Source organism: Centruroides vittatus, unplaced genomic scaffold, assembly GCF_030686945.1.
Source record: "Centruroides vittatus isolate TY-2023 unplaced genomic scaffold, ASM3068694v2 contig_3068, whole genome shotgun sequence".
Classification (NCBI taxonomy): domain Eukaryota; kingdom Metazoa; phylum Arthropoda; class Arachnida; order Scorpiones; family Buthidae; genus Centruroides; species Centruroides vittatus.
In genome coordinates, this window is record NW_027121971.1 from 22810 (window position 1) to 37448 (window position 14639).

Below are 14639 nucleotides of genomic sequence, written 5' to 3' on the forward strand. Positions count from 1 at the left end.
CAGTGTAAATTAGATGCTTAGTTACATTTGTTCGTTGAATAACTAGATTTTATTCTATGTTGTATAAGTGAGAATTTTATTAATGTAAAATACTTGTGTCATTTTTGTATTGTATATATTGGAAATTATGGTAAAATGAAAGTTAACTAAGATACATTTTTGCAGATTTCTGTATTTTTATTGGATGCAAATTTGCAAACCACAGGATGCAAATACATTTTATCATTTGGTGATGCTCATCACTCAAAATTAAAAGACTGTACACAGAGTTTACAAGTACAAATTTGGCATATTATGCCCGTGCCGGTCCTCTGCAAAAACATCTGTGAACTCGATGAATTCCGTTTGGAAATAAAAAGTCCGACTCTCTCGTTTATGCTCTACAAGTTCTTTGGAAAAATCGAAGCTAGAATTCAATTCTATGTCATTTGATGACGCTTTGGTCTAAAAAGAGGACAGACTTAAAAGTCAAACGATGAAATAAAAACAAAGATTCCGTTATCGCCTGGTAATTTAAGTAATGCCATTTGCAATTTGGTCCCAAGACGACGACAAAATCTATAGTTAACGATGAAAATGAAAAAAGTTATTTAGAAGGTAAATTTTACCTTAAATTATGGCCAGTCTCTGACTAGATTGTATTTTATGAATTTTTTTTTTGACACAGATGTATTTGCATAAAACTCAGCGATAATGAAATATATCGTAAAAATTTTCCCACGTAGTAATTAAGAAACTTTTAAAGTACATCACACAAAATTTTACATGATGATATTCCTGAGAAAACACTGATTTACAAAATATTGATGAGGTATATTACTATATACTGTATATAAAAAGATAATATTCACAAAACATCATCATGCTACTAGATTTATGATGATAAAATCAACTTTAAGATAATGACATTGATTTTTAACTAGTTATGAGTAACTTTACACTTTTAACAATATATGTGGATAGAATTATGCAAACAGCATCCTGATTTTGAACTATTTCTTCCATTCGTTGTTAGATGAAACAGAATGAGTGCTGAAACAAAAGCATCTTTTTTAATTCGTTGCATTTTCCATCATTGTAAAAGGCAACGATGGTGCCTCAAAAACAACTTACCTGCAATATTCACAATTAGAGCCGTCGCTGCATTCTTCGAGAGGTGGAAGGGAGAACTGCCGTCGCCTCAGAGCGAGATGCAACTGCCTCCAAGTTCGTACCGAAAGCTTCCAATTGAGTTGCTGACGGAGATGATGAGGTAACTGCTGCTGGTGATCGTACGAAGACAGCACTTTTTGTACTATATGTTTGCTTTTTTCAAATTCATCAGACGTTATCTGAAATGTTTAAAAAATTATAAATTTTTATAGTTTAACAAAGCTAATAAAATATACTTTAAAAAAATCCATTTGTTTACCTTACAAAACTCTTGTAAATCCTTAATATAGATAGACCAATTCCATCTTGGTGGCAATTCCTCAATCAAAACATAATTCAACAAAGCAAGCGCAACAGCACTTCTCTGTAAAAAAATAAAGTTTGATCTGTTAATTTGAAGCTTTAGTATATGACTATTAATACTATGTTATCAAAATATTCTTAGATTTAAAAATAAAGCTTTTAGAATAAAAGTTTAGTGGGGAAAAAAATGTTTTCCTCTAAATAGAGAAATATTTATGTCTCAGAATTTTACTTTCTTCTTTCTTTTTTTGTGCTTGTTCATGTACTGTACATAATGTAATTATAATTATTAAAGCCAAGGGATTCTTGTAACTCTTTGCCAAAATTTACACAGAAACAGTTTGGCCACAGATACCCTTGCACCATTAAACCTTAATCAAAGTTTACATAATACCAAGAAAAAGCCTTATATATTGCATAAACATTAGTAAACACTTTGTAAAATAGAGTACGTCTTCATTTAATGACATTGATAGATTCTCAAAAACTTACTTTCAGCAAAATGACGTTAAATTGAACCAACTTTATCATAGGCTTATTGATAGAAACAACAGTTAAGTTCCTATATTATATTTCTGGTCACAAAAACATCACCACACTTCTAAATCTGATATAACTTTCTTTGAAGACATATTAGCAAAATATATTAAAAGACTTTTGCTACTTCAGCCACTCTTGCAGAGGGGTGCCAGATTTGTGAGAGTGTATAATCCTAAAAGGTAGACTTTAAGACCTATAATATTTACAATCTAAGTGGGGATATATTTCGGAATCGGTGAAAATGGCGTCTAAAACTAATTATTTTTTAAAAATTTATTTATATTAAAGTTCAATATCTATTGTATATTAACATGTTAATAAAATTTTTTTATTCAAAGATTCATTCTACAATCGAATATTAAAAACAGGCAAAAATGGAGAGAGTCTCGAAAAATTGGGGACATCTAGTCACTACTAAAATGAATGTATGACGTGACCTGTCGCCATCGGTACCGGTTCTTTACATAAGCAGGTGGGCAAATAATATGGCACACTGACATGCAATAACTGAATACGGAAATGAAACTTGAGTAAACAGGAAAACAGGATATGTGGCGTGACTGACATTTTCATGGATACAGAAGCACATGATCCTACCAGGTAGAGCCAACCAGAGGGTAATGGGGACCTGAGAAAAGATTCTTATTGGGGCCCTACAGAATATAAATGATTATATTAAAGTAAAGGAATGGGAAAATGGGAGTAATGAAATCGATATTCATGCCCGAAAAATTTTTGATTGCAGTAGAAGTGTTTTTCAATGTAAAATGTGTTATATAAATAAAAATAATTATGTTTATTTTTAATAATAGTACAGTATGTATAAATTTGTGTAAATGTAATCAACTAACTTTAAGACAAAAATTGTTCAGAGAGGTTAAAATAATTAATACATTTTTAAATTCAAATTTGTAAATATTTTTCAAATACTGTTTTTTTATTTATCAACATTGTGTAGGGACCCCCTATTTCCTCAGGGTCCAGAGAAATTTAGTCCTTTCACCACCTAGGGCATTGCTGGAAGTACACTGGATAATTGAGAGAATTTTTTGGATAGTTTATCTTCTACACCAAGCACAGGGTGGTTAATCAAAACATGTCATATGAACTTAGAGATAAGAAGTGTTTTAGTGTGCACTTTCCACCTGTGTGTCAGAAAATATATTAAGAATTGTAAATTAATCCTTTAGAACATTTTTTTAATATTTAAGCCAGAGATATGAATGACATGATGTATGGAACTGCTTTAAGTACTTAATTATCAAAAGTTGTAAAGGACACTTCAAATTACAGAGTATTTATATGGTTTCCAAAAATTAGATCAAGGACAATGGTGGTCATTATTATCTTTCATGCTATACGATTTCATTTCTCTAGAAGTTACTTCACTCGATATAAAATGTTCTGAACACCTTTTTAATGAGTATTGACAATGGAATGACAAAACCAAGTATAGGTGTCATTGAATAACTAAAATGCAGGAGAACTATCAGCCCCTTTCTCGTCCCACCTACTCAAAACATTTTAAAACTATATTGTTGATAAGTAATCTTAAAACTGTTTTAAATATAGCTAACAAAGAATTTGTTATTCTAAAATACTAAAAAACAATATTTATCTAAAGTCGAAGGATGTTAAAAATATAACCACTTAAGAAAAGATAAATGTATGGACAATTTTAGAATTTTTAATTTGTGTTTTAATATAGGCAGGATCATTCTACTAATTCTCAAATGAACTGATCATTTTGTAATTAATTTATGTAGAAATATATTTTGTTTCATATTACAAAAGCCATAAACAATTTTGCTGTTAAATTTTCATTATGCTAAATTACTTTTTAAATAGATATAAATGTATATAAAATAAAACATTATAAAACAGTTAGTTCCTAAGATCTGTTAAAAATTAGCAACAGTTATATTAATATACTTGTAAAGATATGAAGCCTTAAGAATGAGTACTCCATTTAAAATCCAAAAGGTCAAACACAAGTGCATGAATTTTAATAGATATATTGGGTTGAATAGTTTTCTGTTCATAATTTAATGCTTTAAGAATGTAACCTGTTTCAGCTAGGAGGTAACAAGTAACAAAATAATTTCTAAAATTAAAAATGATGTTTGATTTTTATTATTGTTAATACTTACTTTTAAATTTGAACACTTATGACTGCACATGAGTACCTCCAATCTTTGAGTACACAGTTCAAGAGGTAAAAGTGCCGACACCACTTCCTCACAAGATAATTTGGCAATGTGAGCAGCATGGTTCAGAAGAGAATGAAATAATTCTAAAAATGTGAAAGAAGTTGGAGGTGCCGTTTCCATTCTAACTTGCTCAGTATTATTCCTTGCATACGCAAAAGATCATGAGTACTACAGCGAGTTTGACTAATAGTGACTAATTCAGACAAAGTAATCATAATGCCTTCTTCGGACCATTCCATAGCCAAATGAAAGCAACTTAATGCAATACAAGGCACATGTTTAGCTTGTACCTAAATAAAAATTATATAATTAGTGTCATAAAACAAATGTGTGAAATATTAAAATGAAAAAAAATACTTACTTTAATTTTGGCAAGAAAGCTGTCCATTGTATGTAATGCTAAAATTAATATTTTAGGGGATAAATCGTACCAAACTCTCAAACATCTCAATACTTGAGCCATGTTATCCCTCGCACATTTCATTTCCTGCCACTCTCCCTATTAAATAAATTTTTTTTTAATTTTTTATTGTTTAAACATTGATGATACTTCTTAAGAAAATAATTCATAATTCAAGTTATATCTTAAAAAATTAAACTAGAAATTACTCATATAATAATATTGTCATATTGAGGAAGAAACACATCAGGCAGCTTTACAGAATTGTTGAGAAATCAAGCGTGCATACGGAATGTTATGCTCTGTACATTTGTGCACTAACAGAAAATGTAACAATCCCAGAAGCTTGTGGAAATTTGCAATATTAATTCAATAAAGGAAATACAAGAATCTAAATAAAAAAAAGTAACACTGAAAGAAATTAAAAGGTTACCAGATTAAGGTGCAGAAAGATGACATCAGGTGGTTACAAGAGAAAAGAAAGAAAAAAATCAGTAATCTTAAGAATTGGATGAGAAAAAACAATGTAATATTAGTCAATATTGGACTGATAAGATTAAGAAAATGATGATGATAAATGAGAGGATTATTTGGGGGGGGGGGCCTAGAGAAGTATGTGTAAGAAATGTGCTAGGAACAGTCGAGAAGTGATTGACCTAGAAAGGATTCTAAAAAGACGACAAGAACCAGATTTCAAAAAAACAGATAATCTTGGTGCCAAAGCATTTATGTTATTCAAGGTATGTCAAAATAGAGCGGACGACTACACCAATACAGGAAAAAAGAAAATTCACCCACTTTTGGCCTAGTCCAAAAGAGAATATGACTTTATTTGACATTTAAATTATCAGGTCAGTTCTATATGCTGTTATAATTATCTATAAGCAATACTCTCAGCTAAGAGAAAATATTTCAAACAGAATAAAATTAAGCCTATACATTTCCCAATAGTGGGACTTGTGACTGAGTCAGTGGTTAGTGTCAGAAAAAGAATGCTTCATAAGACTAGAGTAAAATCAAGTTTATATATAGTAAGATATGCTGATGATTTGTTGGTAATGTGGAATGACATGTAAGAGTGCGGAATTTGTCAACAAGTTTTCTGATCAAAGTTTAGATCTTAAATTTCTCAAAGAGCAAGAATCAGACATTTTTACTTGTAATTACACAAGAAGGATATGTTTACAAGTCAATTTTCATATTGCAAGACTTGAATGGCCATTATACATGTACAAGTGTGTAGCTTTTAGGTCATTAATTGAAAGAACTGTTGATGTATTTAGTGATTAGAAGGCACTAAATAAGGAATTAGAAACTTGCCTGCAACCATAGATTAACTAGAATGACATACAGCAAACATGTTTCTCTTCCTTTCAACTTTTTCACAAAAAACACAAGCAAAGAAGAGAAAATAGCCTGTGTGGATTTATGGAGGGAGGAAGTTTGAAAAAGACTTTCTATTCAATATAATTTTTTTTTCCAAAGTGCACCTTATTTGATTTGGTCAGAAATGACAAAAGAAAAAGGAGAGTAGCAAATTGGGAGTGTATGTTGTTTCATTACGTGATGAGAGAGAAAGGATCTTTGTTAGAAGTTGCAAACAAGATCACTACAAACTAAGATAGAAGAACAAGAGAGAGAAATCAGGCCAAGTAAAAGCACTGCCATTCTAAGTCAAACTCTTACAAAATAAAAAGCAAAATATAATTGGGAAGCTTGCAAGAATATCAGTAGTGGTAAGAGAAAAAAGTGGTTTGGAGGCTATAAAGAAATATACCAAAAAAAAGTTTGAGGAAAATTTAATTAATATCAAAGAATCTGAAATCTTATCAAATATTTGATAATATTAATAATACATCTTGTTTATAATTTTTCTAGGGATTTGAGAACACAAACCAAGATGGGGTTCTTTCAAAGGAGGATTAAACAAGTGATTCAGTAGCAATCTTGTCTTTATTTCTGATGTGTAAACTGTAGTTCTTGCTGTGGAGAGTATGAACTGTCATACTTCAACCTTCCAATTCTCCAACGTGTGGGAGAAATGAAGGTGTCAAATAATTTTCTTAGGAGGTAGAGTAGTTATGAGTGGGTGTGTTTCACCTAAGGTAAGACAATTCACTTGTGTCACCCCCGATGAAAGAATTGATTGTTTGAAATTACTAAGAAAACTTATTAGAATGAGTTCCAATGAAACAGATTTTTGGTTATATTTTAAAAAGTTTGGAGTTGTTTCTCATTACTCTCATGATAATTCAAATTTATTTTCAAAATTAAATTAGAAATTATAATCTGATATAAAATTATAAAATTTATTAATTCAATTTTTGACCCAAAAGAAGTTCAAATAAAATTTGTTAGAAGTTAATCAAACCAATACACTTTAAGCAACCAGATGTTTCCAAACAAAAAATGGAGTTCAATGAATTAACTGCATCCAGATGTTGCAACTACATCATATTCTAAAAACAGAATTCTCATAAATGAATGTACAAAATATTCACTTTAAACTTAGAATAATCTACATTTTTCATAAAAGACACGAAAAGGGATTGTGATTTTCTTGCATAATCAATTTTACAGTACATACGTTTAACAAAACATTATATTTAATCTCCTAATTTAGTTTACCTTGTGCTAAATAGCTGTAATGTAAACAAGATTAGATAAATTGGCAAACGTAAGTGATTATTTCGATCAAATCATGAGCTAAAATAACATAGAATACACATTAAATTTGGCATCATTTTCAAGCTCTACATGATTTACATGTTTTGCAATATTTTCTTTAGAAACTTAAAAATTGCAGCAACTACATGACTAATATTTGCAGATATCAGCAAGATAAGAATACCAACAGATATAAATATCCTTGATTTATTTACGTTATACTAAGTGCTACATCAGAATAAATTATTTCTAAGCATTTATTAACACCTTATTAATATTACGAACGTTTATATATTTGCTTGCATAACTGTCCAAATTTTGCTTTTGAATCAAAGATAACATCAACTGTTCATTATTTTCTGTGTGTTTAGATTTTGATAGGCTTCATTCACAATACACAAACAGCTAACCCATTTTTTTTTGCAAGATTTTGACAAGAGATAGAGCAGCAATTGAAATGAAATCTTGGATTCATGCCCACAAAGTTTGCAAGTCAGGGATTTTGATGGCAAGTCACAGATTTTTGACAAATGTTAACTGCTGTGTTGTTCCAAATACAATGCGAGAATAATCAATAAACTATTCCTAATGGCAACATTAGTAAAAATAATAAAGAATATATATTTGTTCCTACAATTTTTTTATTCTTTTTATTTAAAAGTATCTAAAAAGTAAATGTAAAACAACAGTTTGGAAAAATTATTCAAAAAGTATAAATTTTGGACATCACATCACCATTATCTGATCTTTAAAACTTAATAAACAACTTTTCAAAACTATACTACAGAATATAAAATTTCTTAATTAACTTTTTAATTAACAATGATTATTACTGAGAAAAAGGTTTCTAATTTCGAATGATTTTTCATAGGAAAAACAGGTAGATGTATTTATTTATATAAGTTAGAGTAAAATTAATTTTAAAACTCAAAATTTTATAAAAATATTTCCTATTCTTGTAACTTCCAAAAAGGGGTTTGTAGGCAAACAAATTTGTTATGTCCTTCTAATCAGACATTCACCACAAGTCAAAAACCATTCAGAAGACAATTTTAATTCACTCATCTTTATTTGTATGCATTTTGGATTGGAGTTTGTGCTGATCTCTCCTCAGATATAGGTGTACTCTGTAACAGTTGCGATTTTTCTTAGTAACTTTAAATCAATCATAGTTACAATCCTACTGTTATTTGCCTACAAACCCCCTTTTTGGTGGTTACGAAAATAAAACATTGTATCTGGCAAATATTGCTGATATTAGCTTTTTATTTGGAAATATTTTTAATATAAACATTTACCACAGGGCAATTTTTTTTTACATTTAATGTACAATTCACATGAATATATTGTAAACATTAAATTTGTTCTTGTTGCAAAGTTTAGCTCAATATACCCACAGATTAGTGATTACATTACTCAAATAAATCTAGAAAATTAAACAACGTTTTCACTATTACTTGTAACTTCAGATTCATTCTTTGTTTGATCTGTTATTCATAATATAATCAGAAAAAGTTTTAAAAATATAAAAGCAAAAAGTATTTAAAAAATTTTTGAATTTACTTTTTTAATTTTTTAGTAATATCATTGATAAATCTGTCTGCACATTGAGCTGAGTCAGGCACATGTTAAACTGATTCAAGTTTTTTAATACCACCAGACTGAAGTGTTGTTTTCATTTACTACTCATACTGTCCAATGCAACTTCAAGTATCATGCCAAATTGTCACCAGCCACACATATTCAGGTCTTATTCAAGACCTTCGTCGGGTTGTTCGACAGATTAGAACAATCTTTTAAGTACAATAGAATATGGAACATCCATTGTATTTAAAAGATTGTAGTTATCTGTCAAACAGTCCGATGAAGGTCTTTGAATAAGGCCAAAAACATTTGCTGATAAATACTGAAGTGAATTTTTTTATTTATTTAACCATAAGTTGCAATAGATATTACTATAGCATTGATGTTGGCATCATTTGATTTGTATTATACCAAAAACACTTATAACAGTCATCTCTGTTTATAGATGAACTTAATGTCTGATGCATGAATACAAATATTTGTATATACTTTTCATAAATTTAGCAACATATACAAATGTAATACAAGCTGAACAGATCAAAAATATTTAGTCTAATTAAAATATTTATAAACAGCAATGTTGAAATGCATTGCTATACTCAAAAATTCTTTTTATTTGAATATTCCATTCATTAGCATAACTTGGAAGTTTGCAAAAAACTTCTCGGCTAATGACGATTCTATAGAGCCGAAAACATTTCCGACAGCTGATCTCATCCATTCTGGCTTCCTAAATTAGCACTATAAATTAAAAGATAATAATTTTTGAGTACATCTTTCTCTCATAACAGTTTACTTCTAAATATTAAGAGGTTGTTGTAAATAATATAGTATGTCATAAATATGTTGCTTTCCTAAGACACAATTATAATTTAATAAAGATTACTTATAATTTAAGGGGAAAATTTATAATATTTTTGAGACACAGACAGAAATTCTAATGAGATAAAGTCTTGAAAGACCACTATCATTGAAATGAGCACTTTTAACCTCCTGTTTAACAATATTAAATAATTAATAATATTGACCTTGCTATGGTCAATATTTATACTAATAATTATTTAATATTGAAAAACAAGTGAGATAAATACATCAGGCTGATGACCATAAAAAAGTCATATGAAATAATTATAAAATACTGCATAAATATGATCATTTCATTCCGGTGGATCTAGTGCCTTGCATCAAAATCAGAGTATTTACCTTTTCATCTTATGCTAGTAAATGCAATTTTCTAACTCTTACTAAATGTATCATTCGTTTTCTAAATTGCTCATATAAAAATTCACTCCACATCTTAAGAAATAAAAAGTTGGTGAATCTGAAATTATATATAATATAATATATCTACAATCTGTACTTTCAATGCTCGAAAAGAGTTATTTAAATCTAATGTTTTCAAATTTTTTTTACTTTAATGAGCTTCGTGAATGACACAATTAAAATTATAAATTTGGTCCCTATTTATCCCATTTGATCTAATAAACAGCACAGCTGCAAGATGAAAAAAGTTAAACAGTGTGCTGTTTATTAGAATAAACACAGTATATTTTGTATATATAATGAATATAATATATACCATATTTATTCTAATAAACAGCATACTATCTATAGCTTTTTCATCTTTTAGCTGAACTATTTATTAAAATAAATATGGTAATTGTTAAAAACACTTTTCATTTAATGAAGCATATTATTTATGTGAATTATTTCGCCTGAACAGAATATAAATTTTTTTCAAAGAATTCATCAACCTGAAAATAATTTTAACAGTAACAATACATTAAGAATGTAAAATTATTAAAACAGAATTTGTTGAAATTGCTCTCATGTTTTACAGCATATTTGAATATTAAAAATATTGTAATTCCAATATGCAGCATTATAAAATTTACAACAACAGATACTGTTTTTATTTTGTGCCTTGATTATTATTCTTAACAAAGCATAGAAAAAATATTGTGACTGTTTTGTGCCATGCATAAAAATATTGTTTTCAATTTATGTTAATTTTATGTAAATTTAAAATTTAATAGAGAACTTATAGTTGTGTAACATATTCTTATTATAATTTAAAAACATCATTACTAAGATAAGGACTATAAATTATACGGCTGCTTATTCAATAAAGTTTGATAAGTACAATAACAGAATACTAACTTGAGTGATATGTTTACGAGATGAATCTATATCAAACCAGTCATCTCTGAGGGCAGAATCCAGTGTGCTCCAAGTCTCTCCGACTTTTTCCACCAACTCTTCCATCTTTGTTTCTTTACTTTCTTGGAAAATCCAAATGTATAACCAATACTTTCATTCATTTAAAAGTAATATCTAAAACACAGCCGCCATATCTAAAAAATAAAACAGAATTATTTCATCAGTTTTTATGAAGAAATACCTATAAACAATGTTTAAAAGATAATAAATGTTAATCTTTAATAATTTATTGTATAATAATGAAAACATTTTATTGCCTTTATTTAGGTAGTAGGGTAATAATGACTCGAGCAATAAATTTTTGATACGCGAATGAACAGGACATAAGAAGAAATTTCTGACGGAAAAATTTCATACTTTGAGCTTAGTTTAATTAATATTATATATTTTATATATCCTCCAATCAATGCATTTGTTTTACATTTAAATAGATAATAGATTTTTTTATCCTTACTTTTAATGACATTGAATTTAAGTGTTTTGGCAAAAGTGCAAGAGTTATTTTTATCTTTTCATCTCTTCATTTGATATCTTATCTTGAAATAAAATACAGAAAGGGCTGATTATGTTAGAAAGGTTTATAATAAACATATTTTGCTTAAATTTAAAAAAAAAAAACTGTTTTAAAATCAATTTATTCACGTTTTATCTATTCAAATTCAACTTCAAAATGATTTAACGCTTATTATATAATCAGCGATAAATAATTACCGACCGAGAAGTCGTTCTTGCTTAATTTCATCCCATTGTAATTTATAATTGAATTAAACATTTTATAAATCCCTCCATTAATATTAAATTAATGTTAAAGAATTTTAATTTAACTATAAAATTACCAGCTAAAAAACAATATTGTTGAGCTAGTATGTATAATCATCTAAGTGTAACTTTAACATAAATTTTGATATTAAGTTTACTTATCAAATTTCTGAAAGAAGCATGTGAATTACCTTAGTGACTAGTTCTGTAGAAATAAATAATAAATTCAATGATATCCATATCACATCTACTATAGATATTTCCAGTAAAATTCATGAAATATCATTACTCTAATGTACAGATTACATAATATAATGCTTTCAAATTGAATTATTATTAGTTTTGAACTGAATTCTTAAACACCAATTTTATATAAAATACTGCAACCTTAACAGAAATAAAATAAGTAATATTTTAGTCAATTTCACATTAATATTTTCCAAGCAACTTCATCTTCAAATGCTTTTAAATGATAATTCATTACTTACATTCCTTTTCTTCTTTCTTCCAATTTTTACGCTTGATAAATTATTAATTAATTATAATTTCCTAATAGAAATTATTTAACTTATTTTAACTTGAATAATATGATATCAACATGAGTAATATGCATAAACATGGACAAAAATCATTTAATTAAATAAATTAATCTTATCAACTTAAACATTTTATCTAATAAAATGGCATTTAGTAATCACTACGCATATTTCATCAAATATAATTACCGTATTTTACGGACTATAAGACGGACTTTTTTTCTTCTGAATTTTGGAAGCAATTTTTCGGTGTGTCTTATAGTCCGTAAAATACGGTATATCAATTCTCAAGCATATTGAAGATTAACAATTATACTGTAATTGAATAGCGTAAAACCCTTCATTGCTTAAAGAAAGACGCAGGTGTTAAAGAAGACAGAGTAGAATAAGAAACTAGCCTGTTGCAATAACAATGTATGTAATGTACTTTGCTCTGATACACTAAGTGATACACTACAGAAATTATTAAATTTCATATCACCATAAATTAATTTCAATGTGTATTGTTTAATTTTCACATTTCCAAAATGCTGATGTTCTGGATATGTCCAGTCAACATCAGCTAGTTTTAAGTTGTTTTTTTTTTGTTTTGTTTTGTTTTGTTTTAAATTTTTAAATTTTAGCAGACAGAGAATGAGTGGAACAGAGTCCAAGTCTGTTCTGATCTGACTGATAGAATGAAGCCAGAGAAAGACTGAGAAGATAGGAATTTTAAAACCAGTCCCCAGAACCCACCTAATCTCTACCACGAATTGTAAGACTGAAGAAGTAAGAACAATTATTTAAGAGGAAGTGACCATTGCCATAAAACTACACAGCATGAGTGTAATCAAATGTCAAAATTGTAATTCCCAATTTATTGTTTACATCTTCAATTATATTTTTTTTAAATATAACACTAAGCCAAACAACTTCCATAATGAATCGAGCTAATTTAACTATTTAAATTATCAATAGTAGCGGTAAAGTAGCCCAATTCATTACAGCAATCATTTAGCTTAATATTAAAATCATTGGGCTTTGAGATGTTTGTAGATAGAGTTAATACTTTATATTGGTTTCAATATACAAAGTATCCCTTAATTTTGGTCCTTGAGTTCAGTTACTCTTTGTTTTATTCTTTAACAGGTAAAGCATAATGCAGAGTAAGAAGAAACAAATTAAAGTTATTTTGAAGGCAAAGACCCACGGTCAGCAAGAAATCACCAAAGAGATCATCGTGCGTAAACTGCAGGAAGACTCGATGCAGCCACTTCTCACAGACTGCAGGTCCCGCCACCAAGCAACTCGAATTCGTTCCTTCTCTACTCTGCATCGGGCTTCACCTATAAAAAGAATAAAACTAAGATCGGCATTACTCCTACGGGAGCAGAATTACAGAACATCAAATAATTTATGCTGAATTTTATAATGGAAAACAAATAATGTTTTTAACGATCCTCAAGATGTTTCACGGAGAATTTTTTAAAGAAATACAATATTAAACTGAAAGAAATATTGAAATAAGAAATAGAATTGCTGCTAGTGTATAATTCTACAATTGCTGCTAGTATACAACTATAGGATTGCTGCTAGTGTACTGTACAACTGTAGAATTGCTGCTACAGTAGTGTAGTAGTGTACAACTGTAGGATTTCTGCTATTATATAACTGTAGAATAACCGCTCATGTATAACTGTAGAATTGCTTCTAATGTATAATTGTAGAACTACTGCTAGTGTAAAATTGTATTGAATGTATTGAACCTGTGGAACATTCTAGAATTTCTTACTGAGTAGCCAATACATAACTGATATAACATGTCAGACTTTAATGCAATTTCAGCGAAATTTTCAATTATTAAAATTTAATATTAAAAGCTTAAATATATAAAGTAACATAAATTAGAAATTTTTGCATTAATTATATAAAATTTCTACACTTTATTTTAATATATGAGCTATAGACGATTCAATTGTACAATACAAAGGCATTTATTTTAATATAAAAGCATCTTGGAGAAAATTAATTTACCTTTTAAAATAATAAACTGTTGAAAGCAATCAACTCACTTGAAGGAACTCCTCATAGAAATGATCGAACGACACTTCAGCTGTTGCCATAACAACAGACCGAATCGCTACGTAACCACCCCTTTACGTAAAAGTAGTCCGGAAAATTTATGCTAAATTTCGTACAAACGCCAAGCAAATTTATAAAATTTCTTATTCATTTCCGATAATTTTGTTATTTCAATCGAAGAGGTATTAAAACACCGCTTATATTCAC

The 14639-nt window shown here is 28.5% G+C and overlaps 1 protein-coding gene across 1 annotated transcript; it reads right to left on the reverse strand.

The window, feature by feature from the left end:
- Nucleotides 1-152: 152 nt before the first annotated feature.
- Nucleotides 153-14510, reverse strand: CycG (cyclin G). Its single transcript, XM_067267610.1, is given in 8 exon segments — nucleotides 153-1032; nucleotides 1114-1331; nucleotides 1412-1516; nucleotides 4146-4315; nucleotides 4318-4495; nucleotides 4567-4704; nucleotides 11017-11210; nucleotides 14385-14510. Coding segments are annotated over 7 exon segments (954 nt in total). The 5' UTR covers nucleotides 11122-11210; nucleotides 14385-14510; the 3' UTR covers nucleotides 153-992.
- Nucleotides 14511-14639: the final 129 nt, after the last annotated feature.